Raw genomic sequence first — 23,662 nt, forward strand, 5'->3', positions numbered from 1 at the left:
GAGGCACCTGCTGGTGCTCTACGCTGGTTCGTGGTTTAACGGAGGATCCCTGCAGCCCACAGGCGCGGCATGGATGGCATGTTTTTCTCTTCGCGAGACCAGCCTTCCTTACCGCTTCCCTACCCCCGTTCCGCATTCCCCCTGGTGTCCAAAGCCGACAGGTCGTCGTCGTCGTAAAAAGGACTCAGCCCTGACCGGTCCCATTTTCCGTACAGATGTCTGCCAGTGACTGATGCAACGCGACGCAATCTGCTCTCCTGACGGACTGCCAATATTTCCCGTTTCCTTTGCTTCTTTGTAGAGCAGAAAAAGTTTTGTCAGTTCTCGATGTGTTCATGTCCTTAAATATTTGTGTATATAAACAGCAGCAAATGTACATACAGTATACTCATTGTGCTGTAAGGAGAAAAAAGATTTATTTTCACGTAAGCTATAAAAATCAAAACTTACTCCTGAGACACTATAGCATCAAGTAAATTAATTTCATGTTCCAGCATGTAAACATGCAGAAAATCATGTCTCCAGCCTCGTCTATTCAGAATTCAATTTTTTTTTTCCTCCCCTGACACAATTGCAGAGGAGGGGGCGAGCCTGTGAATCCTCCTGGGAAGCCAGAGGTCTGGATAATCCCTCCCGGCTCCCTCAGGGGAGCTTTGCAGACAGGTTAGGCCTGGCAAGCAAGGACACAGGAGGTGTAAATTTGATCCTGCTTTGGAGCAAGGAGACGGACTAGGTGACCGTGTGAGGTCTTTCCACTTTTGTTTTCTGTTTGTGCTCATTTTTTCCAGGCGCGATTTGTCTGTTGATTCAGGCTGGGGAAAAAACCTCAGCAGAAAGCAAGGACGCAAGCCCGCGTGTGACCTCCTTCCCCTACTAAAAACTAGTTTTACAGCTCAAAACGGCGTGTTTTGAAAGGCGACATCCCACCAGTCCCTGAAAAGCAGGGTACAGGGGCTGCCGCTGTACGGAGGGCGGGCGGGCGGGCAGAGAGCTGCTTCATTTGCCCCCTCAACCTTGGGTCACTCGAGAATTCGGGTGGCCCGAGGAAACCCATGCAGAAACCCATGACGCTGCGCGGCACCCTTCCACTCCTCCACCTCCTCCCCGCGTTGCCTCCGCGACGGAAGCCTCCAGAAGGCAGACCTCCAACTATTTCCCATCCGCCCGAGGCCGGGGAAGGAGCTAGGAGACCCGTCGCAAAGCCCTTCTAACCAGCAGAGCAATAGAAGAGCTCGAGTCCCACCTGCGACGTTCAGGGCTCAGAGATGCGCTTTCTCCTCGCAGGCCCCAGCTCGAGGGGGAGATCGCAAGGAAAACGAGCGTGAACTCCGTGCCGCAATGGCAGCCCGGGGCCCAGGTCCTCCCTCTGCTGCCTTCGTCTTGGTGTCCAACGGCAGCTCCGAGCCTTCGGCGCGCAGGAGGCGGCCTCCTCTCCCTCCTGCCCTTCGGCAACGGGCTCTGCTCTACTCGCGCAGCCGGGGCGGGCCGCAGGTGCGAGCGCACCGCCCGCGAGGCCGCTCGCCCCTCTCCACTACGCTGATTAGGAACCCGACTCCTTTAGCGTTGCTGAAATGTGAACCTGTGTCCTAAGAGAACAGCTAATTAAAGCACTTCAATGCTTTAAAGGTTTTGAAACAATCGTTCATGTTTTCAACATTAACCCGGGCTTCTCCCAGCAGTATTAACCGATACACTCCGACCATGGTATGAATGGCATTTTTCGTAATGTTATCTTTGGAAAATGTGTTATTTTTATAGCTGTGGTTTCTCTTTTTTTTTTTTTTTTTTGGTAACACAATAAAAGCACATGTGGGAATTGCAACATCTGGCAACTAAAGCCTTACTTATATCGTACGGAAAGCGTCCTCCTACACCAGGGTGAGCCTTAAGTGTGAGACCTCAAAGGGCCCGAAGCTGCTTTGCTTCACGCAGCAACCACGGAGCTTTTCCAAGGAGCCGTGGCTCCGCGCGCGAGCAGCCGCCAAGGCGCGAGTGCCGTTAAGAGGCCCCTTGCTCCTTACAGATGTCAGGACACTGGCCCGAGGGAGCAGAGAGCTTCCCTCCACAACCAGGAGCTTTGGGGGCAGCAGTTTGCTCCCCACATGCAAGCGGGCCTTACCCCACCCGAAAGCTCTCGGTGCTGCTTCCCCCTCCCAATGCTTCCCTGAAGGAAGCGTGCATCCCGCGGGAGTCTCATCCACGCTGAGCCAGCCCTGAAACCCCACCAGCACGAAAAAAACCCCAGATTGCTATAGTGGCTGTGTTCAGAGAGGCAAATGTCTACTTCTTTACAGGCAAAACTCCCCCCCCCCCCCCCAATAAATGACCAGAAAATAGAGAATGAAAGTGATAGCAATCTTTATCGCTAAGACATAGCTTTTCTAAGTTTGAAGAATTACACCGTTAAAAACAATTTCCATGAGAGAGTTGTCTTTAGTTAGAAATGTCACCGCTATTTCTAGTTTTAGGAATATATATTGCATATGTAGGAGTTGGAAATTGATTGAACTAAAGGATCTTGCGAGAAGTGTCGTTTATAAACTAACACTCAAGGCAAGAACGTTATTTTAATACAACAGAAAAAGCTTTCAAAAGATCTTGAAAACTGGTGTGTGAGGAATAGACAAGAATAGTGAAATCCATACATCTGCAATAAGCTCAACACAAGAATAAAAAGGTACAAAGAACCTGGTTTAAAAGCAGACTTGCCTGTTGCTGAAGGCACTATCTATCTTTTTCTGTGGCATATGTTCCAAATCTGCGGGACTGTTAAAAAACCCACCTTTAAACTACGCAATCAGCTGCCCTTCCTACACTCAAAAGAACGTGATTATTAGTTCCATTTTGCTACTAAAATGTTACCATACGGCATTTGCATTTAAGCATGGAAAACAACAGCCTCAGACAGCTACCCCGCGAGTGATCCAGACAACGCTCAGCCCGGGTGCCGAGTAACCCGGCCGGCAGCCGCCTGCCGCGCTACCAGAAGTTGCACAGGACGCCTGGACAAAATCACAGACTGCGCTCTGAAAAAAACCCTTGAATAATGCAGCGTTTATTCCTGAAACGCCCAAGTGCGTTGCGCCTCTACGGACCAGCCTTAATATTTAGGGCCTTACTATGAAGTCCCTCATCTCTCTGACGTCAGGTGGTCCGAGGTCTCCCTCCCCGCTTTTTCATTTCTTTTCCCCACCCCCCAAGAAAATTAGATCCTAACTTCTTTTCAAAAGATTTAGAAAACCCGGTAAAAACAACAATCGAAACAATAAATAGGAGGCCCAGAGGCGAGTCCAGCACAGAACTCATGTTCCTGTATATCCTGAAGGGAAACGAGCACGGACCAGACGGATGCTCCCGTATTTTTTTGGGAGCACTACGTCACCTCCCTTGTGAGGTGGCCAGGAAAGCCACCCACTTGCTCTGCTCCCATCACAGCTGGCGGTGGCCTATCCCACCTTATGACAGCCCGAGGAGCATCGGTCGTCTCCCAGGAAAACGGAGCTCCAGGGCCAGTAGAGCTCTCCAGGAGGAGAAGCCGCCTGGACGAAACTGCCCAGAATTTCTCGAGGGCTCTGGCTGCCGTGCTAGAAACGTCCGCAGCCTCAGCACCCAACACTTCTGGTTCAAACGTGCCTCCGTCTTCTGGGCACTCCCGGAGGAAGCGTCAAACCCACAAGTCTTATTTTAAGGTTACAGTGGAGACAACACTAGGCAGAAAGTCCTCACCGCAGCACAGCTCAGCCGCCACCGTTCACCTCGGAGAACAGCAGCGTGTATCACACGATCTCAGTCTTGATTACAGACGAATCTCTTCCTTCGCTGCGCAGGTCAACAGCAGACCCGTTTCTCCAGGACTGTTCAGCAGCTGCAGCGACCTGAATCGTCCAGAGGAACTGCTCTTTGGTTATCACGGGGGGTTCCTTGCCTGCGGGGACAGGAACGAAGCACCGGGTGAAACCCGTACGATCGCCGGCTCTGCTTTGCGGCACATCGCCGCCCACCACAGCATCCCTCTTCAGCTCCCGGAGCTGGGGCCTTAAATTTTAAAAAGAAAGTTTCAGCCCCCTCTCCCTCCTGTCTTGTGACTAAAAGCCTGTATTTTTGCCAATGCAGCCAGCAGAACGGAACACTCCATGTGTGTTTTTACTGAGCTGCGTGCGCTCAACACACGTCTGCTGAGAACCCTAGTGCTTGTCAGGGTAGCAGCCCAGCCCGCTCAAACCCCGTGTTTACTTACAGGGAGCTCGCTCATCACCTGCACAACACTGGCTTAAACTTAACCATGATGAATCTCGTTCCTAGTTTTCACACCTACTCATTTCTTTTTGGGGTTTCGGACACAAACACCAAATCACAATTGCTATTGGAACAGCTTTTCCAAGGGAAGTTTTTGCTGAAAGCAAAGCCAAAGCAACATTAGCCATCAACGTAAGCCTCCTCCTACCTTTCAGGGTTCTCAGGAAGTGTCGAAAGAGCTCCCTGTGTGCATCTCTGTAGCGATCAGCTTGGGTCTGTGAATACATGGATACCGAAGTCCCATGCTCCGTAATCCCCAGAGGATTCTGATTATCCACCCGTAACGTGCCTTGAGAACCGCGAACCTGCAGGGAGGCAGCAAACAGGAAAAGGAACGAAGTGTTTAAGCTCTCGGGCTTTCGATCCTAAACACCTGGCTAGCCTACAGAAGCCCTGGTTTGGAGGACCAAGAAAAAAGCAGCTTCTATTGTTAGGAGTTACAACTGACATATCCCCTTGCACGGATCAGACATGACAGAAAATACCAGGTACGTGTTGCAGTACCTGGCTTCCGCTTACACGATACCTCCGTTTTTTTCCCTTCTGCCTGAGCAAAGCTCTTTTTTTTAAGTATTTAACAGGTATTGCTCCCCAATTTCCAGCCCAGGCATCTGTTAGAATTCATGACTTCAGGAATTTACAGACAATTTGCCTCTGCGTTTACGCTTTTCTTCCCCTTTAATATCCTTAACTCTTGGCTTGCTACACACCTAGAAACACCCCGGAAAGGCAACAAGCAAACTGCACAACAACATTTCAGCCTCAGGAGAGCTGACACCGATTCCTGCTCTAGTATGATTGTGCGCAGCTTATAACCCCAACAGAATGCATGTCAACAGAGGCAAAATTTGGGTAGCAAAAGAGGAAGCGGATCAAGATTAACACGCACAAGCAATCCGCTGCCAAGGTAGAGAGGTGTTTTGTGAAACGCGCTCGCAGGCACATGCGCGGGGCACGACACAGATTGCCCCACGTGAACACACAGAGGGTAAAACTTGTGCTAGCCTGCGGTGTCGCAACAGACTTGACTTAAAAGTAAGAACGCACCTCTAGTCTCTGATCACAGCTTTTAGTGCAGTGCTGACTGATGTCCAAAGTAACAATTGCTCCGCTAGGAAATTTCATGCTGACCGCTACAGTGTCTGCATCCTTCAAGCAGGCCATATCTGAGTGACAAAAAAGGCACTCGCTCACACCAGGAACAGCAAACCAGCAAGTACTACAACTACAAAGTGCTCTTCTTCCTTTAAGAGGCGACACCGGCTCTACGATACCTTCAAACAGGAAGCAACGGCGACAGCAAAGCGCCTCCTGCAACGGACACTGGCTGCTTTACCTTTACCGGCGCTTCCGATGGAGAACAACAAGCTCTGCGGAACTACGCGGCCCCCCGGCCTGAACGCCGCCATCCCAGCCCATGGCTTTCCCTAACGAGGGCTTCCGCTGCTTCTTCCAAACCAAGACCAGGCAACTTACAGCACTTGGCTAGAACGAGGCCAACTGTACTAAATCCCCCCTGGGGCATGTTGTTTGCTGCATTTCAACACTTCACCATAGGTTATAACGTTGCGTGCTACGCCTTCTAACAACAGCCGGTCAAGTTTGGCAGCAGCTGTGATTACATTAATTAAAACTTTGCGTTTCTGTTTAACAACTGGCAGCTTCCAGTTTTACTGTTAGTTTAAATGAGTCCGGTAACCCAGAGCGTGCCCGTGAGCTTGACACAATCCAGGGTAAATTCACATCTTTAACTGTGCTGACATCAACAGGAAAGTGCCAGAGAACTCAGACTCATGCAGAGGCCTGGAAAGACTGCACTGAGGTTCTTGGAAGCACAAAGCTTTGCCCATTATTTTCTGCACTCTGGATTTCAAACAGCAAACTTGATATCCCTCGATTGCCAAAAAGAGCAGAGTTCAGCGATGCCTCTACAGCAACCGCTTCGCATCAGCAGGCGATCGACACCATTTAGAAATCATTGCTAAATGCCCTGACTACAACGACTTCTTGAGAAACTTGCCTTCTGTTTCACCAGACTATTTTTTCAACAATTCTGTGATGGAACAATTGTGTCACAGCTACCGTGCTCTCGTACACTCTTTCTTCCCAACTGAAGTCCAGAGGTACACAAGAAACTATCAAAATATTTATTCTTACCTGCACAGAACGCATGCCCGAGGGAAAATATTGTATCCGGCGCACTCTCTCCCAACAACAAACTGATAATATCTATATCATGCACGGCAGCATTATAAAAAATTCCACCTGGAAGAAGCAAAACCGGGCATTAAGGTCTCCACATTTAAAACCCAGAGTCAACGTACATTTCTGACCTGCACCGAGACCAATATTGAAAGCCCCCTGCATGGAAGAAACTAATACTGAATGCAAACAGAAAAATGCAACAAAAATAAAGATTGGTGAAGAAAATGCTCCTCAAAAGAAAGCCTGCGTGTGTTTACGGCTACACAAACACATTTCCAGTCCTTTGAGAAGGGGCTGTTCAAAAGCGAGCTGCTCAGTACCTGCCGTTTTTAGGAAGCTCAGCGAAGCTGCCGGATATATGCTGCTACTCGCCGATATGCGGTGGATCCTCCCCAGCGCCTGGCTGTCGCGGACTTTCTTGTACAAGAACTGCAGCGCTGGGTCAAAGCGTCTTCAAAGAGAAATAAGGGATAGAACATTTGGAAAAGGAGGAGGACACTGAGGGACGGCAGGCAGTGGCGTGCGTGTGACACGAACCTCACCAGACAGGCAGGGTTGGACCCAGCTTTCAAAGTTCAGTCACTTGTTAAGTATTAAATTTGCTTCTTGCAAACGAGCCCGATATTTGCACTTCAGAAGACTTGTGCTAACAACTTTAATGAAGAAATTAAACCATGGGGACGAAAAACATTTAAAGGTCCAGTAAACTACCTACAGTTCTTCTCGGAGCCCTGCCTACAGGTTTCTATTCAGTGGAGCATTGACCAAAACCTCGGCTGAGGTTCCACCTTACAGCTGGGATCAGACCCGTACATACAGAGCTCAAGCAGCAGAGGCAAACGTTAGGGCAGATATTTTGTGTAATCACCTACTAGCGTATATAAAATACACGCATGTTGGTCCAAACAGGTTTTTTTTGCAATGAAACTGTTCTCAGCAGAGAAGCACAAAAGGATCAGGCGTGTTTACTAACAACCACCATCCACTCAGCCTACGGTGAATGGGCCGAGACCTCAACGCCGAGCGCAAGCTTAAAGTGGCGTTCTTGGCTTTTAGTAGAGCTCCCCGACTTCCCGACAGTTTAACAGAGCGGGAGCGAATTAAAATTAATCGACTTTTCTTCTGTTGTATGTCCAGATGTAAGGTCACAAGCGGAAATATCACTTTATAAAGATTAATAAAGCTGTTCCCATCGGATAAGGCCACTAATTCTAACAGGCGGATTTTCATGGCCACATAGTTTGCAATCCTCAAGGTTAATAACCCTCAAGCACCACCCCTTCTCAAGGCCTTGGAAAGAAGTCAGAGGTAAAACACAGCTCTAGGCAGACCCCAGTGTTTGGAAATTCAATTTGAGTGGGAAGTTAAGTAGCAGAAGGCGTCAATGGCTCCCTAAAGACTGTGCTCTAAAAGGAACTTCCAGAGCTCTTTTGCTGAGGAGTAGTTGTCTTTGCTGACACACATACTTTTGTTTCACAGGATAAGCATCGTCAAAGCAAGTACAGAATTAGCAAATCAGTGAAAACACAAAAAAGTTACAAAAAAGGAGTTTTCAACAATATGAAAATATATTCAAAGAGCAGCCTTTTTCTCTGGTCTTTTAAAAAACATAGCTCATTTGCTGCCTTCTTCCAATGTTCTTTCCAGCTTACTGCAACAAAGCTGTCGAACAGGGAAAAAAGGACAGCTACCCTCCTCAGATCCAGAAAAAGTACAATACACGTGGGCAGAGGTTTCATAGGGAAGTCTAATACATGGGCCAAGTTCGCTGCCATAGGGCACTACCAGGCTGTACAGGGTTCCAAACAGAACGCTTTCTAACAGAGCAGCGAAAAGCAGATTTCTGTAGCTGCGTGCTTCATAGTGTCACACATCTGCCTGACCTGGTGGTTGTACATGCATGAAACACCATGCGCAAAAACCGGCCTAAAACCACACGCCAAGAAACTGCTTCAGAAGACGGCACAGAAGCATCAGAGTATTTCCTTCTCTGACGCTCCAGCTGGCTGTAGCATTTGCAAAACCTCCAAGGGACTGCAGAGATGTGCACTAGTCCACTAGCATCCATTCCAGCAAACACTTATTTTAATCTCATGACAGCTAGATTTTATCTCCATTAAGCATGAAGAATTAATTCGATCCAATTAACTCACAGATAAACAATGTTAACAAGCAGCAGCGAAACTAAGTTTATTTGAGGACAAAGCCTGAGGAATGAACGCTACTTTCACACACGCGCTTCTTGTCAAGTATAAACCAGAAGGAAAACACTGGTCTTACTTGTAGAATCCACACACCAATGGTCTCCCACATCTGTCAGCTTCATCGAAACAAGCTTCTGCCGTCTGCCGGTCAAAACTGGGCAGCCTCTCACAAAATACACCTTTTCCTGTGCAAAATGGTACAGGACACAGGGTTGAAGGCAAGACACAGCCTGCACAAAACCTTTTTCTCCTACAATAACATATACACATAATTACATTCTAGAATCCACTGGTCACCAGTGGACCAATTTCTCTCTAATTAGGCAATTAGATAGTCCACACAGCTCAAGGGACACTGCTGAAATGAGAAAGCATTTGCATTTCAAGCCTTCAGCAAGCACCCAAGGTCTGCCTCAACATGTGCTACTGCTACAGACAAAAGCTGAATTTCCAGCTGTTCCTCTTACCCGCTCGTAAAGCGTCTATTACAACCTCAGAGGCTTCTTCAGGCGGTGAACAAATAACGGCTCCAGAGACTCTGCAGAGTCAAAAGAAAGATCTTCAGTGAAGACGAGGTTTTTACTAGAATGAACAACGTTCAAAAGCCCCTTTCAGTTACAGTTACTTTTATGATAGCCGCCTTAAACTTTGAGGAAGAGTTAAAAAACCAAAAAAGACATAGACCCCCATTGCTCTGGAAGAGCAAGTTTTGTTATAAAAGGAACTTGGTACCTGCTTGCAAGGATGAAGTACAGGATGACACATATAGGTTAAAATTACAAGTAGCACAACAGCTTTGCATTGCTTTTCCTGAATCTTAAAGGAGCAAGTCTTTAAAAGGTGTCCTTTGAATGCGAGTTAAAACCTGCTAGCGAGCACATACAGTGAAATCAAAATTCTTTCTGTGGTCGAGCCGCTGAACAACCGATTGACACAGCTTATTACCATTCTTTAGTTTCTAGTATCAAATCCCATCTTTCTTAAAAGCTCTGCTTTTCACTTTTGCAATGATATTTAACGTACCAATTTGAGAACTGACTGTAACCACATGGCTAGATGTTACTTGTTTGGTTTGACTGTGAAGCAAAACGCCAAATCTTTCCTATTTACAGTGATCCTCCCTTATCTCAGTTTCAACAGAGACCCCAAAGTCAGCCAGCTGCTCCAAAGCAGAAGAACTGGTAGGGAGCAGGAAAGCGTTTCATTTATTTCTGTGTGGGAATGGAGGAAAATAAGGAGGTTTTATATTTCTTAGCAGAACTGCTTGCAACTAAACTCCTCCAAGTTTCCACTGATCCCGGGCACATGAGTCAAGCTAAGCTTCTCAGCAACTTCTGAAGCATCCATGGGCGGATGATGTACTATGTAGGGCTTAGCCCGTACCGGGCCCTTGGACTCACTCCGTTCCCACATGTGGGGCTGGGCGAGCACGGTCTGGGTCCGCTATGGCACAGCGGCATTTTCCAGACAGGGACAGCAAGCAAACCTCGCGGTGGGGAAGAAGCACGCACAGGAGTTAGCAGCGGACAGTACCGCTGATCGTTGAGTGCGACCTCGGCGTCCTGCTGCCGCAGCACCCTAGTGCCAGCCAGAAACTCGGCGCCGAAGGCACGCTCCACCTCCTCCAGCTGATCCTCCACAATGTAAAGCAAGCAGCAGCCGTTCTCCTCCATCAGGCTCTGCAACAAAGCTTCATTAACGAGCCCCAGGCCGAAGAGGGCGAGGCCAACACTGCTGCCTGGCCGTAAGGTGGGCACCGGGCCCTCGAGGGCAGCCCCTCTCGGGCCGGCCGGCTTCGAGGGGGCAGGCGCGATCCTCGTGCGGAAGGCGGCAAGCGCCGAGGGGCGGCTGGCGGAGGTGGAGGGCGTCGGGTCTTCCCGCGGGGCGGCCGTGCTCGTGGGGGAGCTGGCGGTGATGGGCTGGAGGGGAGCCAGCGGCTTGTGGTAGGAGGGCGGAGAGGGGACCATGCCGTAGCTGGCGCCGGCGGCGAGGACGAAGGCCGGCTGGGAGAGCAGGGCGGGCGCCTCGAGCTGCAGGGGCAGGCCGGTGCCCACGTCCGGACCTGCAGAGCTGGGCGAGAGAGAGGAGGGATGGGGGCGAGGCCCCGCTCCACCCCGTCGAGCGAGGGGCAGCGGCCTTCGACCCGCTGCAGCGGCGGGAGCCGCGGCCCGGGCGCGGGGCGGGCCCGCCGGCACTCACAGGAGCAGCGGGGCGCGCAGGCCGTGCTGGCGGAGGAGGCGGCGGTTGCGGTAGTGGCGGCCGGAGGAGAGGTGCTCGAGGATGCGGTCGCGGCGGACCCGCATGGGCAGCTGGCAGGACGTGCAGTACAGCGTCTCCACCACCGCCGCCTCCCCGGCGGCGCCGCGCTGCAGCAGGTGCCGCTGCACCGCCAGCTCCGAGAACTCGGCCGCGTAGTCGTGCAGCGTCTTCTTCTTCCGCCCCATGGCGGCGGCCCGGCCGGCCCGGAAGCGGAAGGCGCCGCCGCCGTTGCCCGGCAGCCGACCCAGGACGGCGTCGCCGTTGCCCGGCAGCCGACCCCGGACGGCGCCCGACCCCAAACCGCTCCGCGGCGATGGACGGAGCGAGCTCGCGTACCGCGGCCCCCGCCGCAAAGCTCGGCGACGACCGGCTCCAGAAAGCCGACCCAGAGGACCTGCGACAAGCCAAGGACGACTACAACATGGCCACAGGTACCGGGGGGAAGCGTCCAGAAAACCCGCCGTTACCCGAGCTGCCGCCGTCCCCCGCTCGCCCTTCTGCTCCTTTTACCTCGAAAACGCTCTCGGGCAGGTTCTCGTGAGCGCAAAACCTCCCGCTTTCCAGTGCCGCTCCCCGAGCGAGGCCGAAATGCCGGAAAGCGCTTCCCCTCGGCCCTCAGAAGCGCGGCGCGTGAGCAGACCCCAGCCCCAGCTTCACCCACGGTCCGTACTCGGACGGTCCCAGCAGCAGCTCTGCTTGCGCTTACCTGCGAAAAGGAGCCACGAAAGCTTGTGGCAGCGATTCGGTTTGCTGAACAGCAGTACTCCAACCTTCCAGGTGCCATCTCTTCCTTGCAAAGACAACTGGAGATCCAAGAATCCCAGCTTCGATCAGCCAAAGCTGAAAAGGAAATGCTCCAGAAGAAGCTCAGAGAGCAAGAAAGTCAGCTACAAGCCATGTCTACCAAGGTACGGCCCCGAGAGCACGGCTGTCATTGTTTTTAGGAGAGCTGGTGGTGGGGAACTGGGGCTTTAGGCAACAGCTCCCTTTCTCATAGACAGGAGGGGCACCTGTGAACTGCAAAACTGAAGTGTAAAATACTTTCTCTGAAGTTTTCCAGCCTGAGAGAAGAAGGGAAGCACGAAGAAATGATGGCGACAATAGAGGAGGAGAACTGCAGACTTCAACAGGTAAATTCGGTGCCAAGCTGCTATAGAAAACTCTCATATTAGCTGCTTAGTTGTGCTTCTTTCAGGCTCAGGGGACTTTGCCACATGAAAAAACCCACTCAATCCAGTAGTTAATCCAGTAGTTTTACAGAAAACACCAAGTAATAATGGTTACCAGTCCTGGCAAGGTCGTTAAGTCTGTAGAATCTGCTCAGAAAACACAAGAAGCATTTGGACCAGATACCGGGAAGATGCGGCCAAGCCTGCTCACTTTCTTCCTCACCATAACAGCTTGATTTATGTATCTCCTCAGGTTGTTGCAGAACAAGAATCCAAACTGGCTGAGCAGAACAACCTGATCAGTGAGTTACAGGGGACAGTCAGCCAGCTACAGGCAGAGGTTCTGAGCAGCCAAAACCACATCCACAAGCAGCAACGGGCCCAAGAGGCGATCCAGAGCAAAGTTGAGACACTGCAGCACAGGGAGCTGCAAACCAGAGTGGCACTCGAATGCATCACCAGCAGGGTAAGTGTAGCCTCCTTCACTTCAGAATCTTACCTCCTCCCTCCTGGGAGATGCTCCAACCATTTCAAGCAGAGAATCTGAAAGCTGAGAGACATTTCTCGGGCAGAAGCACAGCGGGTGATTCACCGGGGTGCTGCATTCCTTTGCTCTCGGGGCCCGGCTTCCCTTTGCAGCCACAGGGCCAGAGAGCAGGGAACTCGGGCCCTTTGCTTCCCAGCTTTTTAGCATGCAGTTCTTACAAAGTGAACAGGCCTCAAATACCAGAAGCCCTTGAGAAACTAGAGTTTCCAACAGTTATGTCACCAGATTTCTAACAGCCCTCCCGATGCAAAGTAACAGACATCATTTTCATTATTTCAATGGCTTCTTTTCAAAGCCCTTTTCATTTGCCTGGGACCTGACTCAAGGCAGCCATAGCAAGCAGAGAGCCCAATACCTGCGTAAGGGACTCAGTCCACCCAGGAACGCATCGTTATCACTGTACTTGCAGTGAAGCCCAGTCAAACTGCCCGTAATTTCACAGAAACCGACTTTCCGTTTCATGGTCCACTAGTACTTTGTCCAAGTCCGACAGCGTAGTCTCTGTAAATCCATGCAAATGCCAAAATAATTTTATATTAAGACTAAAGACACCTATTTTCCTCTTTTATCAAAAGTTTGAAAGATACCGAAGCAAAATAATTCAGGCTACGTTCAGTACAGCAGGCAGCAAGCCTCCCCAGGCAGAGATCACGGATGAGGAGGTGCTGGAGGCAATGCAGGTACGTGGCTCTTTCGAACTCCGCTTCCAGCAGCCCGCAAAGAACTGATAAGGTAAGAGAACACTTTGCAGTACTGCTCCCCACCTAATGCTTTCCCACCTCTTTACACACTTCCAATTTTCAGAAAATCATTAACGATCGGATGGAGTTCCATCAGCTGCTGAAACAGAAAGGCGTGAAGGTCCCATTGCTCTACAGCACTGACACATCTACTTCATCGCCTTCCAGTGCTAAGGGAAGGAGAAAGAGTCCTGCAAGTTAGCGTCTTTTAACGCCTGAAAAGCAGCCCTACCAGCTGAGTCAGAATATATCACCAACTTCAGGCTCCTGTTCCTTGGTTTCGAGATGGTGACTTACTAACAAATTAAACTCATTTCACTGAAATCAAGTTCTGCAGGAATAATCTGTAGAAACATTCGACTTCACAAGGGTGGCTTGAAGCACTACTAAGGACTGCTTGGCTACAGTAGCTAGAAAGCGTTGTTACCATTTTTGCAGTATACGATAGCTGCTTTGGCAAGTTTGTGTGGTTACATGACTGAAAAATTCACCAACGCCAAAACAAGCAACAGTGACTGCAAGAACTGTTTTATTTTTCCACTCAATATGCAAGTCCCAATACATGGACATATTTGACGCAGTATCTAGAAGTTCAGTTAGAGCACTGTATCATTTCTTAACAGAAAAAAGGTCAACCTGTAGGTCACCCTAGCTTATGGAGAGGTTTGCATTCATACAGGTAGTAGGCAGAATGTAAAAGTCACCCTCATACAGATAAAGGATGAGGATGTAAAAGTCACCCACAGACCGTGAACACAAACCACCTGTATTTTGGAAGGTGTCCCCAACACTCTTCAAGGGGGAGTGTGACAGAAGGCTCCAGGAGGGTTACTCTGGGCAAGAGCACTTGTATCCTGGGGAGATGGGGAGCTTTAGCAGTGTCGATGTAAGGCAGCATTAGCCCTCTGAGCGGAACTGAACTTCAGGAGCAAGAAAAAACCCAGTGCTCAATCAACAGTAACCCAACAAGTACACAACAAGGTCATTACAACTGGTATTTCCACAAGGATGGGCGATGGCTCTAAAATGCACTGGGACACACAAACCCCTAAAGTCACTTCAACTGACTTGACTTAAAAATGAAAGCTGTGTTCATGTCTGAACACAGAAACCATCACTTTAAAACTCATTCCTCAACTTCTGACAGCAAGTACATTTTCATGATTACTCAAGGTATAAAAATAAAGTTATGCAGAATGAGATGTTAGCAAAGTAGTTTTGCATTCTCTATTCACTATTGGTACATAGCACGTGACTTCATTTCAGTGCTGTCACCTGCTGGATTTCTCAGTTTAGCTGCCAAAATAATCATCCATCTGAAACATCCTGGGAAGAAATAGTGATCCAGCAGACAAATGTGACTGCGCTCATTTTATACAGACGCTAAGATGACATAATGGTGCTTTCTACAAGTTAATGCGTTCTGACTTCCAATACCTCCTCTGCCTTTCAGTTCACATTTGAAGATGCCGCTTTCTCTGCCTAGTCAGAATACTGATGACTTTCTATGAAGGCTGAAAGAATACAATACTCCTTCCTGTAGCTTAATCAAACTTTAAAGTTTTCACATACCCAGGCAGGATGCACTGCTGCTTTTCTTTAATAAAACCAAACCACTGCGCACAAGTTGCATTGTTGAATATGGAAAAAAAAAAATTTGAACCATTTTCTTAGCTTTGATAGCTGCTAACGTATTACAGTCAGAAGAGAAGAAACTGTGGTTAGGTCAGTTTTTGAAGGATAAAGTACTTTCAAGTTTCCATCTGTGTCCACCACTCGAACCTGCTCAACTACCAACGGAAAATTCATTGGCTGTACATTTTGGCTGGGGTTCAAATTCACCGGTCCACAAAGAGCATCAGGTTCGTTATCTGAGCCTGAGTCTTCCTTATTTTCCAAGGTGTATCTGTTCAGTTCTGCAATTTTCTGTTAAATGCAAAATACAGAAAACAAGATTACTTGGTTACAAGATTACGTTCTTCAGTGAGTTAGAATCATTCAGGGAACTGAAAGGGCTTTTGATGTTATCACTGCTGTGCTCGCCAGGAGGTCCCGCTCCTCTGACCAGTTTAATTTTTTGTGTTTAAAGACAGAACTTGGGCTTTGTCAAAGCACTGGATTCTAAGCAACAAGAGCCTGCTGTAGGATTGCCACTGACAAGTTTGCTTTTGGCGCATTTGAAATTGTCTCTGTTACTACCTTGCGTCAACTACACAAGTCAGTTGACCTTTAGAACCCATTGGTGAAGGCTATGTCAACTAGACAAGAAAAAATACATTTACCTTGCAAAATACTTAACAGCGCACTACCCTGTACTCGCCATATACCAAGTTTCCCTCTTTCAGTAAGAAAGCATGCTGAACGGCATTTAATGAGACCGTCCTGCTGCTCATATGGTATCTGAAAGACAATCCTAGAATAATGATAGGACCAAGCAAGCTAACTGCGTCAGGCAGGCTGAGGTGAGAAATCTCACTAAGAGAATTTGTTGGCAGCAATTGAAGCCTTAAGAGCACTAACAAGAGTAATGTGTTCAAAGTCAAACCGTAAATTTCCATTTGTGGTAACACAACGTTATTTACCCTGGGGAGTTTTGAGGTCTGCCAGCTAGTTGGGGTACAGGAATAGAAAAACCTTTTGCAATACAGCAAGAATGGAAGAGTAAGGGAAGGAGGGGGAATACTACTACTACTAAAATAAAAATCAACTTCTGTATTCTCCTCCATACATGTGAGCAATTAAACGTTTTGTTAAGAAGCACACCCAGAACAGACAGGATTATTTTGCTGATCCGCCTACCAGAATCAGTGTGTCCATGACATCTTTGCACATCTGTAGACTGGTATCACTTGTCACTTCCAGAAACAGGTTGCGGGTCTCTTTTCTAATCTGTAAGAATTTCACAGTTAAAGCAAGTAAGGAATCAGAGCCGACTCACCCACAGCCACTTGGCAACGTTTCAATACCCAACCTGAATGAAAGGTTTTCATTCAATTCAACCGCAGGCAAAGTACTGCCTTTCTTTGCAAGTCAAAAACCATATTCTTCCCCTTCAATAAAGCCATCTCTGCAAAGGCAGACCGGTGCCTTTGGAACAGCTTGCCAGAGCTTTACAGATTTACAAAGGTAAAAACGTAACTCCAAGATCCATCTCAATCTGACAGTCTAGCAGAGAAGATTCAGGCTTTGAAGATTTGTATTTGGAATGCAATCACAAGTTTCACAGAACTGCGTGTATCTTTGAATCTGGAGTTAAATATCTCAGCAGAAAGAAATGCCATTTAATTCGGATTTAACGTATTTCCACCAACAGAGACTACCTTTGTTTTCTCACTGTTGGTTATTGGTGGGAAAGAAATCGCAACGCCTTCGGCATCCACAAGACACGGGTACTTATCTTTGCCATCCAATAACTGGAGATACCTGCCAAGAAAAACAAAGCAGCAAGAAGTGAGAAACTGAAACGGCAGCTGCACACAATTGCAGAAAATGGCAACAAAAATGAGTTAGTCCCTTCCTACCTACCACGTAGCAGAAAGAGAAGCCTGAGCACTAGAACTCAGCAAAGCAGTATCACGGTGATACAGCCAAACAAGAGGCAACTTGTTGGCTGGAACCATAAAGTAACTCACACTTTAATATCCCTGCTGTCAAAGTAGACAGACGTGCTGCTAGTGCTTTCAGAGATCCCAGCGCTCGACCAGGAATATCAGAGTTCACTGTCCGATTCCTCCAGACAAGCTTACTTAATTTTCCCTCTTACTTCCTATGGCGATATACAGTTCTCCCGTCGTGTACCTGACAAATTTCCCCAAGCCGTACAAGTGAGGCATATGGGTGGTGATCTCTGCAGTAAACGGGACAGGGCAGCGCCAGACTCCGCTTTATAGTTCATCTGCTCCTACACACAGATTTACCGCACCTCTGATTTGCTTAGTCTACTGAAAGTGCACGACACATGCTTCACTCCTCCTCGTTTCCTTTCTATTTGCTATTCTAAATATAAATTATTCTTAGAGGTGACAAAAAATATAACAAGAATTTACTCTTGATGCAGCTAGAAATAGTGGAAGGCACTCATCATCCTTGCTTCTCTCCACGTTACTCTTTATGTATAAATTCTGCTCAGTGTTTTTCATCTCGACTCCTAAAAGCTCGTGCTGGGTTTGTTAGCCCCATCACCATTACAGAACATGCCTCACACTACATTCGAGCACATTTTCTTCAGTGCTGTTTTTCCGGACGAGTCACCAAATTTCACCTGAAGAAAAAACAGCAAGAGATCAATGTACTGACTTGTGCAACCCAGAGACATTCTGACGCTTCTTCTGTTTCCTCTGTTCCTCAGCTTCTAACTGCAGCTGACGGAGAAGATCCTTTGCCTTGATCTCCTTTCGACCCAGGGGTGTTATCTACACCATACAAGAACAGAAACATTTGAATTTAAGAGCGACTCAGACACGGGGGTCATTAAAACCCTCCTGTAAGCAAGTAAATAATTAAAATCTTATACTTCAGTCTGCTGTCATCCCTAACACGTTATTCAGTATGGAAATAAACTTCCAATTTCACATCGACTACTACAATCACGCTGAGGTTAAACATTCGCGTGAGCTGCAACACCCACTTGAAAAACAGGCTCATTCACAGGCACTAAGCCAGGCCTGGACAGTTTTCTGAGCCATTCCCTTCACTGTCATACCTTAGTGAATAATGCAAAAACCTGCCATCTCGAAACAGACGCCAGGAACAGAAGGCTCTGTAAGCCATCAGGAAAACGAAGAATTCGTTCCTGAGGATCAGGCCACGTGCACAGAACGGTTACAATCACAAGGTGTCGACAGCAGAACACAAGAACTTTGGGTCAGCCCCAAAGAGTCAGAGTATCCGGACTGCTTGGTCCTTCAGCGAGATCAGTTCTGGAGGTGGGATATTAACGGGCATGCTGAAATTGGCCTACGTAAGTAAGGATGATGAATTTGAAATACAATTTTTATATTCTGGATTGAAGTACAGTCTAAAAGCTTCTCATACAGATGTACTGCAAGCTTTTTTTTCTTTCTTTTTTTTTTTTTTTTTCTTCATTTCTTTCCTTTCTTTGAAGGCAGCAACACAAACAACCCAAGGTTGAGTAAACCTACAGAACCGGAAGGGATTTTAACTAGCCTACCTTGAAGGCCGCTGCCAATCGGGATGCTCTCATACAAATGAGCATCCACTTTGCTGTATGACACTCCAGGCACATTCTAACATATATGGACCTCCAGGGAACATTAAGGTGGTAACACCACAACACAGCAGAAAGGATCAACACCGAAACACTGACATCTCAGCCCAGCTACGCAGAGACATGCATTAAGCAATATCAGAATGTTTGTAGAGGGGAAAAAAAACAACCATATATCTTCTTTCCCTGATTTAAGTCCCAGTACAGATGCTCTCTTAACTGGTCATGGAGTAACGCTAGGTAGCTCTGCGAGGCTTGTTGAAGCAGGTTTTGTTACAGCAGGACAGCAAGAATGTTAGTACAGCTTCTAAATTAAAGTTCCTGGGGTTAGTTTTTCTAGGAGCCACAGGCTAAGAAAAATTTCCTTCCGTCCTATGCAGTTCCAAAAAACAGAAGGAAAAAAAGTGGAAAGGCCCACCGATGCCACTAGCCCTACCTTCAGCTCATCAGGAGGCTGAACGTCGTATACCAGAGGACCTTTGATCAGCTGCAAGTCGTGGGTGGCAATTGTGGCTGCTGTCCGCTTTTCACAGATGTCTTCGTGCAGTTTAGTCTAAAACATAAAGAATGCCATCAGACTATACCAAAACCATCGGCATGATTTATTCCTCCTAGCGTTCAGATTCTTCCGTATTTAATGTTTGTAGCATGATCAGCTAGTTGAGTAACCCTTTTGCATTAAACGGAGCCCTTCTCTTCACCCACAGCATAACTATCTGACTTACAACCCAAACGTAAAGACAGCGAAGCATAGCACGTGATGCGTTTCTCAAGTGAGAGACAAACAGTTTTAAGTCAGAAAACAATTACAAAGATGATAGAAGCTTCTGAAAGAAGTTAACACCTGCCACCTCACGGACCAGCAAGCAGCATGCCAGGCGAAAGCCTGTGGTTACGATACCTCGGTTGGAAGGCTAGGCACGCAAGATGGTTTTAGCACAGATTAGGAAACCTGGAGCCAAAGTAGGGTACTTCTAACGCGGACGCGGGTTTATTATTAGTTCTCAACAGGCTCCACAGCACCAACGAGCTGCTGCTACGGATGCAACGTGAACGCGCGTGCGTTCGTCGCCCTCTCATGGCAATATCCGAGCTCCTATTGGGTTCTTCAGGAAAACCAGTTTTGCTTATTACGGACTGACGCGGCGGCCCGCGGCTGGCAGAGCCCACTCTACACTGCCTCCCCACCGCACCCTCACCACCGGCTAGGTAAAGAGCTCACCCTGCATTGCAGAAACTTATCTGCGGGAAGGAGGCTGGAACAGTCTGCTTCCACCTCTGCTAGCGACAGTCCCCTTGCAAACGCCTAACGCAAGACAGCAGCAGTTACCTGCGCAGATAGGAACCTCTTCAGGGCATTTCCCGGCTTTAAGTTCACTCCCTTCAGCACGCAGCACACAATGAAGGGTCGAACATCTTTGACACCCGGGCTGGCTTTGACCGCCAAGGGCGCCGGGTTTTCGGAGACGTGCAGGACCTTCAGCAGCAGCTTGCTCGCCTCCTCCAGCTGGTCCCGCTCCCCGTCCCCACCATCCTTTTTTTGCTGCTTCTCCCTCTTCTTCTTCCTGGCCTCCTCTCTAGAGCTCTCAGCCTTCCCCTTCCCGCGGCCCCCGGCCCGCAGGTACTCCAGGATGGCCTTCGTCTGGCAGCCGTTGACCATCTTCTCCAGCCGCTTGTCCTTCAGCTGGTTGCCCCTGAAATTGGCCTCCTTCAGCCGGGGGCAGTCGGCTAGGGCGGCGGGCAGCTCCTGCAGCCGGTTGTTGGCCACGTCCAGGCTCTGGAAGAGACAGAGGCTGGGTGAGCGGCGGCGGCGGCCGGGCCGGCGGCCGGGCTCGCGGGGCCGCCCCCACCTTCAGGGCCGGCAGGGCGGCGATGTCGGCGCCCAGCTCCGCCACCTCGTTGTCGGCCGCCTCCAGGCGGCTGAGGAGCGGGAAGGGCGCGCCGGGGGCGGCGGCGGGGGGCAGCAGCCCGCCGGGCAGCGCCCGCAGGCGATTGCCGGAGAGCAGCAGCGCCTGGAGCTGCGGCGCGGCGCGGGCCAGCCCCGGACCCAGCTCCCGCAGCCGGTTCCCGCTCAGGTTGAGGCTGCGCAGCTGCGGGAAGGCCGGGGCGCCCGCCGGCTCCCCCGCCGGCTCCGCGGCCGCCGCCCCGCCCAGCGCGGCGGGCAGCGCCTCCAGGCCGTTGCCGGACAGGTCGAGGAGGCGGAGGGCCGGCAGCGGCCCGCCCAGCCCCGCGCCCAGCCCGGCAGGGCCCAGCGCGTTGCCGCGCAGCACCAGCGTGTGCAGGGCGGGCAGGGCGGCGGCCAGCCCCGGGCCCAGCTCCCGCAGCGCCGCGCACCCGCTCAGCTCCAGCGACTGCAGCAGCGGCAGCGCCAGCAGCGCCGCCGGCAGCCGCCCGCCGCCCGCCGCCACCCGCTCCGCCACCGCCGCGCCGGCCAGCGCCAGCTCCCGCCGCCGCTCCCGCGCCGCCGCCTCCAGCTCCGGCCAGGCCGCCGCCATGGCGCCGCGCCGCCGCCGCCCCGGCCGCCCGCCTCCCGGGAAGGCCCGGCCCTCCGCCGCGGAGGGCGCGGCTGCGCGCACCGCCCGGAGCCGCCCTCTGCTGTAGGCGCTGGCGCGGAGGGCGCGGCGGGCGGCCGAGCGCGGTTCCCGAGGCGGTGCGGTACACGCAGCCCGCGTGCTCAATGCGGGTGACCTTTTCTCCCGAAGCCGCAAGATCCCTCGGATTCAAGCTCCTTCTCTGCTTATCCAGTGCTTGGGACGCGCATGGTCTGTCTGCGTGCTCTCCTGGGGCGGTGGAACGCCGAGGGGTCGCCCGAGCCGGGCCGAAGCCCCGCTCGCCGGGACCTGGCCGCTCCCCAGCCGCCTCTGCAGTTTAGATGGATGAAAACAGCCTGGTTGACTGAACAGCAGGGAGAAAGAGATCAGACAGACAAAAGCCCATGAGATCGGGGCTACAGTCTGTTTTTCTTGAATAACGAGGTACCGTTGTTGCCAGTTTAACTTTTCCAGTCCTACGGTTTGGAGCACTTCCTTCCCCTAGCCGAACCTGCACTTGTGCAAGGTTTTTGCTCCAGAATATTTCACTCGAGAACTCATGGCACAGGAACAAACTTCACCATGTTTTTCACACCAGCCTTTATTTTGCCGCTGCAGAAAACACAGGTTGGTTGTTAAGCTAAAGGGAGCAGCCCAGTGAAATCATCTTCAAAACTTAACATTGGTGGCACTAAAAAGTCCCATTTTGCGCACCCGTAATTCGTGCTCCTTAGGTAGGTAAGGTGGGCAGTAGGGAGAGGGAAGAGGCAGGAACCTCCTGCGCGACAACGCTGCAGAGGGTTAGCGCAGGGGCCCCGGGGGCCCAAGCACTGTGCTGTACCATGCAGCACAGAGAAGAGCAGTTACGGTGCTGTCTCCGGCGCCCCGACAACCGCCCAGGAAGACGGGCAGCAGGGACGCGCCCTGTACCCCAGCGCGGGCAGCAAGCGCTACCCATGGGGACGGTGCCCTCAAAGGGAAGGGCTGTAGAAGTGCTTACATAGCTCCCCGCTTTTCTGCTATTCAGGTCGGCCAGTGCTCGCTGGAATTAATCGTCTTTGGGGGGTCTTGGGTGTGTAGTTTTTTGGTTTGGTTGCTTTGTTGTTTTTTAAATCAAGCAATTTTTTTTTAATAAAAACATGTTTAAAAAGGTTGTCCCATAACGCTATAAAATAGAAAGCATACATCCTGCTACATTGAGGACTTAACGGATTATTTTAATTATGCTTTGCTTCACTGCTTCTAACAGCTGTGGTTGAGGAGCAATGGAGAGCCGTATTTACCAATTCGAGGTACATAGTATATTGGCCGATCCAAAATACATGGAGGACCTTTGCAAACAGGTATTTTTTCATTAAACTTGCCCAATGGAAAGCTCAGAGTTTTAATTCGAAAAGGAAAAAAGCTCTGGGCAATAATAGCTCATGAGGCTGCAGTCCATTGCACTTGCTAATCTCTGAGCAATATCGATGGGTTATTTTGCTTGCATAAGGAATCAGGTTCTCAAATTGGAACCTGTGTCACTAAAGGAGAAATAACAATACATACATATTTGTTTTTATATATATATTCCGAACATGTGTATCTTTATTGAGATATATAATTTGTTTCTTTATCTCTTCCAAATATAAAGACTTTAAAAACACGAGCACACCGATCTACCTGCAAAATTTGTAAGCTTGTAGATAGGCTGCACGCAAACTATAAAACCTGTGTATTACAAAATCAGTGCCGTATATACAAACCCATACCGCAAATTCCCTCCGTGGTAGCAAAAAAAGCCAACCTCCAAAACTTCTACTTGTATTACTACTGTTGCTCATTCTTGTACCTGTGGTAGACACTGGCGGGGGACCAGTTTGTTCTATCCCAGAAAGCAGTTGCCTAAGCGTCACAAGTAGAGATGTTGGGACCCTTGCTTTAGGTACATTGTGTCTTAACAGTATGCAGATGTTTATTTTAACCAAGCTCTAATGAGAGAAACTCAGTATCAGAGTTGGATTTAGATGTGAGCTGAGAGAAAGTACACTAAAGCAGAAAAAAGGTCTAAATCTATTAATTCAAGCTTTTCAGGGCCCCACTAAGATTTTTTTTCTTTTCTTTAAGGGGCCATTTCCTGGGGATATATTTCAGAATTAAGGGTGAAGTTTTAAAGCACGGCTTTCATTTTTACAGTAGCTCCATCGATACACTCTCCTGTTACATACCAAGTGGGACTCCTGCGGTTTAGCTTAAGCCTCTTGTCAAATAGACTAGTCAGGTGTTTAGTGCACAGTGAAAGAGGCAGCGTGGAACAGCTACTTTATGTAACTTCCCATGTAATGGCAGGTTATACGGTGATATCCAACCACCCCTCTGCTTTTTTATTTGGAGCTAATTCTTGGTGTTGGGTAGTGCTTTGGGTACTGCTCTACTGCCTTTAAAACTCTAAACCTGAAATCTATGCAAAGGCCAGGCTGCCACAGCAAAACCACTTCTCACGGT

General features: G+C 49.6%; 3 protein-coding genes across 3 annotated transcripts; 1 reads left to right on the forward strand and 2 right to left on the reverse strand.

Annotated features, from left to right (window-relative positions):
• Positions 1 to 3,776: 3,776 nt before the first annotated feature.
• Positions 3,777 to 11,149, reverse strand: LOC309412363 (myo-inositol 2-dehydrogenase-like; the record flags this gene model as incomplete). The annotated part of the gene is made up of 9 exons (XM_082009248.1): positions 3,777 to 3,925; positions 4,445 to 4,601; positions 5,344 to 5,462; positions 6,454 to 6,561; positions 6,822 to 6,952; positions 8,782 to 8,890; positions 9,173 to 9,243; positions 10,239 to 10,775; positions 10,905 to 11,149. The coding sequence occupies 9 exons, from the start codon at positions 11,147 to 11,149 to the stop codon at positions 3,777 to 3,779; spliced, it is 1,626 nt and encodes a 541-aa protein (XP_081865374.1).
• Positions 11,150 to 11,277: 128 nt separating this feature from the next.
• Positions 11,278 to 13,622, forward strand: CCDC27 (coiled-coil domain containing 27; the record flags this gene model as incomplete). Its single annotated transcript, XM_082009249.1, has 6 exons — positions 11,278 to 11,395; positions 11,496 to 11,872; positions 12,017 to 12,094; positions 12,387 to 12,599; positions 13,256 to 13,360; positions 13,485 to 13,622. 6 exons carry the CDS (start codon positions 11,278 to 11,280, stop codon positions 13,620 to 13,622), a joined length of 1,029 nt encoding a protein of 342 aa, XP_081865375.1.
• Positions 13,623 to 15,106: 1,484 nt separating this feature from the next.
• On the reverse strand, positions 15,107 to 21,142 carry LRRC47 (leucine rich repeat containing 47; the record flags this gene model as incomplete). The annotated part of the gene is made up of 7 exons (XM_082009464.1): positions 15,107 to 15,346; positions 16,220 to 16,309; positions 16,741 to 16,843; positions 17,717 to 17,832; positions 19,084 to 19,200; positions 19,978 to 20,424; positions 20,498 to 21,142. 7 exons carry the CDS (start codon positions 21,140 to 21,142, stop codon positions 15,107 to 15,109), a joined length of 1,758 nt encoding a protein of 585 aa, XP_081865590.1.
• Between the last annotated feature and the right edge of the window lie 2,520 nt (positions 21,143 to 23,662).

This window comes from Phaethon aethereus (assembly GCF_964289735.1).
Source record: "Phaethon aethereus genome assembly, chromosome: 21".
NCBI classification, from domain to species: Eukaryota; Metazoa; Chordata; class Aves; order Phaethontiformes; family Phaethontidae; genus Phaethon; species Phaethon aethereus.